We start from the raw sequence: 4,458 nt of genomic DNA on the forward strand, positions 1-4,458 counted from the left end.
TTTATAGCACCCATAAGATGAAAGCGGGGGCTGTATGCCATGGGCGTACCGGAAATCTTCAAGATTAGATGACTTTGGGACCAATGGCAGGTAAGAATTTACTGAACCTCTACTGTGAATTGTTGATGAAAGGGCATTTGTGGACTTTCTACTCCTTCCACTGAATTTTATCCCAATTCTTGGAATTTGAGATGAAGTCGTTTCAGCTTTTGCCACTTTCTGAATTCTATCACTTTTTCAATTGCTTCTATAAAAAGTATTCTTCTTCTTTCAGCGCTCATCTCTTAATTTTATTCAATTGAATTCGAAAGTAGTTTATGAGTTATCAAATAATTCTCAATTTTCGTTTTGTTACCCTGAAGCCTTTCGAAGATTCACTAATTAATGAAATTCTATCCTCGAAATCTCCGAAAAAAATTCTTTGGAGAATTCCCCAAGAACAACACAATATCATTTCAGTATTTTATTGATAAAATAATAATTCCAACGAACTTTAAATATATCAACAGATAAATACTTAATTAATTATAAACAATCACCTCTTGTCGAAGGCGCGTAATTGAATAAAATCACAAGTACCCACAAATGAAGGAAAATCTGTAAAGAAAAATCAGTAAGAAAAATAAAAAGCGAAAATTTTTCATTTACGGTTAGTGATTTTCGTCAGAATGGGTTAGTGTACGTTGGTTAATTTTCAAATGGTGCATCGCAAATTTTTCGTGCACTGCAAGTCACAAAAAAGGTCTTAAGTGAATAAAAATCACTTTCTTACCATATAACAGAAAACTGAGACCCTTATTCCTGGATATCTTCTGAGAAAGACGCCTGTTCTGATACTTAGAGCATCTAAGGATGAATAAGCATGTTTCACCCTTCTGGTAACTCCAGCGTCCAAGGGGGAGACTCTTACGGTTTGTGGCACTTGCAGTTTAACTGAAAATAAATTCACGTCAACCCTTCATGGAAATTATTTCTTTTACTAGTTTCCAAAACGATCTAACCTTTGAAATTTGTCCGATATCTGATTGCAAAAATATATGTTTGTTTGTTTTAGATAAATAGTAGTCTGCTTGGATTGAAATTCAAATTGATGACAAAAAATTCAGATTCTAAAGTCGACACCTTTTTTGAGGATCGACCAAAAAGCAATGCGAACAGCGATATGAACAGTTGGTAAAAAAATCTAGTTAAAATAGATTCACATACCGAACAGTTTGGAAATATAGGTAACATGATTGAAGTTATTTCTAATTATTGTTTTTTGCAACAAAATATTCACCGATAACAGAAAAACTTGTCAAGTTCTCCGTGCCAGAAAAGTACTTATTCATCGAAATTGTTATTGGAAGAGAAAAAAATTGGAGGTAATTTTCAATGCCAAATATGAGTTCAAATGAAAATTAGTAAGGTCAAATGAAATAGATTTTAGTCCTCATATGTACTAACTATATTCTAAAATTATAATTCGAAGAAGGAATTGGCAAACAGTATATAATATGAAAGGGTAACAAAAGGCTTTACAATCTGCAAACTATAAAACGCTGCTTGATATCTGAAGTTCACACTATCAAGTTTCACGCGAAGGTTTATCATTTGCGAAGTCCAAATATTCTAACAATTATGAATCAGAATTGAAACAGAATATTCATGATCTACGCGAACCTTTTGAACAAACAATTTTCACGTTATTAAATACGTATATCAATTTTTGGAAAATTTCATTTGCCCATGGCTGAAAAAGAAGATTTGACCTCATATTCCTTCAGAAGATGTTTTAGGAGGGGGAATCACCTCCTGCGTTTTTGCCGCATGTTTAGTAAACATCCTGTATATTAAGATCAGAATGTAGAATGAGACAGGTTTACACATGCGTGTAATATCTTTGGAATGGACCAACGAGAGGTCCGACGCATGACAAAACAATTCGCGGGAGTGTTTGAAAGGTTCTTAACAGACCGACTTTTTTAGAAATAATGAGATTTATTCATGATTTTTCTCTTAAGTTTTTTTGCTAGCAAAATAGTTTCACGTGTATAAAACTGACGAAAAACAGATATAATTCTAGTGATATATTCGATATTTTCCATGGAAAAAGTCAGATGAACAAAAAAAGAGGCAAAAAACCGATCATCAGAATTATATGTACGTTTTTTTATTCCGAAAAATCGAAAAAAAAGAGTTATAATTTTCAAAACTTGATGTGTAAAGTTGAGAAATATCATATCATATCATAAGAAAGGTGGTTTTTCTTCATTTAAAGATGTGTAAGAATATTGCAAGCTGAAACATTAATGGATAAGGAAAAAAGCTCACCATCATCTGTATCATTGACACTAACCACTTTTTGTTGGATACTTCTGGCAATAGCTAGATTTCTGTGATATTCATTCTGAAAAATTTTTTTTACATAAATTATTTAAGACAAATTATTTAGTTCACCTCTAGTTTTTCTAACTGTATTCTTAAAGCATTCCTCTCAGAAGTTATAGCCTCTATCTTGTTCTGCTTGATCATCAATGTCTGGGTAAGGTTCTTTATTCTATCTTCTAGTTCTTCATCATTAACTGCAGATGAGCACTGCTTCAAGTGAGATTTCAACTGTTCTATCTCTTCATTCTTCACTGATAAGTCATAATTTTTCCTCACCAACTCCTGATTCATGTTATTCAATTCCTATAAGATATGAAATAAGGGGAGAAATTAATCAAAAAAGGAAATAATCACTTGTGATTTCAATCTCAATTCTTCATCAACAGATTTTAACACTCTCCTCTCATTATAAAGCTCAGTTTCCAGTTTTTGATTTGTCTGTTGAAGCATATTTTGCATCACCACATACTGTTGCTGCAGGGATTTCAATTCAGATACCAAGCTGCCAATTTTATCTTTCATTTCATCATTTTTATCTTTTTGAAACTTTAGTTCATTCCTAGAAATAAATCAAAATTATATTCAGTCCTTCATTGACTGGTAAACACCCACTTCAGTTCCTCATTGTAACTTCTATAAATATTTTCCTCTACATTATCCAGAGCAGTATCACCGGGTTTCAAACAAATAATTCTTTCCTTTTCCTGTAATATTCTGTGTGCTCTAGCTTTATATTGTTCCATTTCCATCTCAGCAGAATTTACTGCTTCATTAGCTCTCTCTAAATTACTTTTGAGAATTGAATTTTCATTACGTATTTCCGAATACAAATGCTGCACATTAAGCAATTGCTTACTCAAATCATCATTCTCAAATTCAAGTTTCGATATTCTCTCCAAGTATCGCTGTATATCCTCTGCAGAACTAAAGCTGGAAATACTATAATCTAAAATTGTTCCTTGAAAAACTTCCGTATTACCTCTGCAGCACTGATTCACATTTAGAAGATACTGATGAATTTTTCTCTCTGCCTTCAAGGAGCACTTCAGTCTCTTTCGAATGAACTTCATCTGAAAAAAGTATTTACATGTGTTGATCTTCCAACAATTCAGACTTTTCTTCGAGTATCTAGGTGTAGTCATATCTTGGACTAACCAATGTGGAATTCAGGGGAAAGTAGAAATTCAACGGAACTAACCTGTTGGATTTTCTTCTGGTTCTTCTAACTTGTCGACTACATCCTGATTCGTGGTTTCTTGGAATTCTAGTGTTAATTTAGAATGTTCAAATGGACTGTTATCGATCAATAGATCATTTTCAAAACTGTTGTATGTTTCGGGAATTGAAATGGAGTGCTCTAACAAATGTCTAGAAATATAAGAGGAACTAAGTAACATCCATGATTTCGTTGGAAACATACTCACTGTGGGCTAGATCTGGGTTTAGGATTAGTTTCATTCAAAACATTAGCAGCTTTCTGGTCAATTTTATTTAAAAATTTTTCAGCTTGACCAGTCAGATTTTGTAACCAAGCCATCAATTGCTTTTACAATTTCTGTCAGTTATAACAAGATCACATTAAAATAGAAAGTGATAGATTAATCAAAAGAATCATCATTGTTTGTTGACGAAATAGTTGTCAAAGTGACAACTGCAAATTTGTAGGTTATGTTGACAATTCAGTTTGGCCTTCAGTTTCATTAGAATCGCCAGAAAAAAAAATCGTAACAAAATGGGATGTTTTTTTTGAGAATACACTAGATAACTCACTACACTTTCTTCAATTGAAAATTTTTTATATTGTCTTGTCGTCAGACGAATGCCTGATTTTAAGCTATGCAATATATATTTACATTTCTTGAATCCAGAACAATATAATTATCAATAGAAATATCAGAAATAATTGAGGAATATCCACTCACATCTACATTTTCCCGGAGTTTACTTGTTTCACGAGGGAATAGTTATATCCATCTGGCGCATCCACCATATTGTCTTCCTTTCCATTTAATTTTTTTTTGAATCGCTCGTTGGAGAAATAATTGAGACTACTCCGGAAATGAAGCATATTCAAACTCTTGTAGTAAC

The 4,458-nt window shown here is 32.6% G+C and overlaps 1 protein-coding gene across 1 annotated transcript; it reads right to left on the reverse strand.

The window, feature by feature from the left end:
• Window positions 1-450: 450 nt before the first annotated feature.
• Window positions 451-4,036, reverse strand: LOC123321481 (golgin-84). Its single transcript, XM_044909115.1, has 9 exons — window positions 3,795-4,036; window positions 3,569-3,738; window positions 3,350-3,440; window positions 2,983-3,300; window positions 2,725-2,929; window positions 2,440-2,673; window positions 2,314-2,389; window positions 773-933; window positions 451-597 (listed from the first exon to the last, which is right to left on the reverse strand). The coding sequence occupies exons 1-9, from the start codon at window positions 3,905-3,907 to the stop codon at window positions 526-528; spliced, it is 1,440 nt and encodes a 479-aa protein (XP_044765050.1). The 5' UTR covers window positions 3,908-4,036; the 3' UTR covers window positions 451-525.
• Window positions 4,037-4,458: the final 422 nt, after the last annotated feature.

This window comes from Coccinella septempunctata, chromosome X (genome assembly GCF_907165205.1).
Source record: "Coccinella septempunctata chromosome X, icCocSept1.1, whole genome shotgun sequence".
NCBI lineage: Eukaryota > Metazoa > Arthropoda > Insecta > Coleoptera > Coccinellidae > Coccinella > Coccinella septempunctata.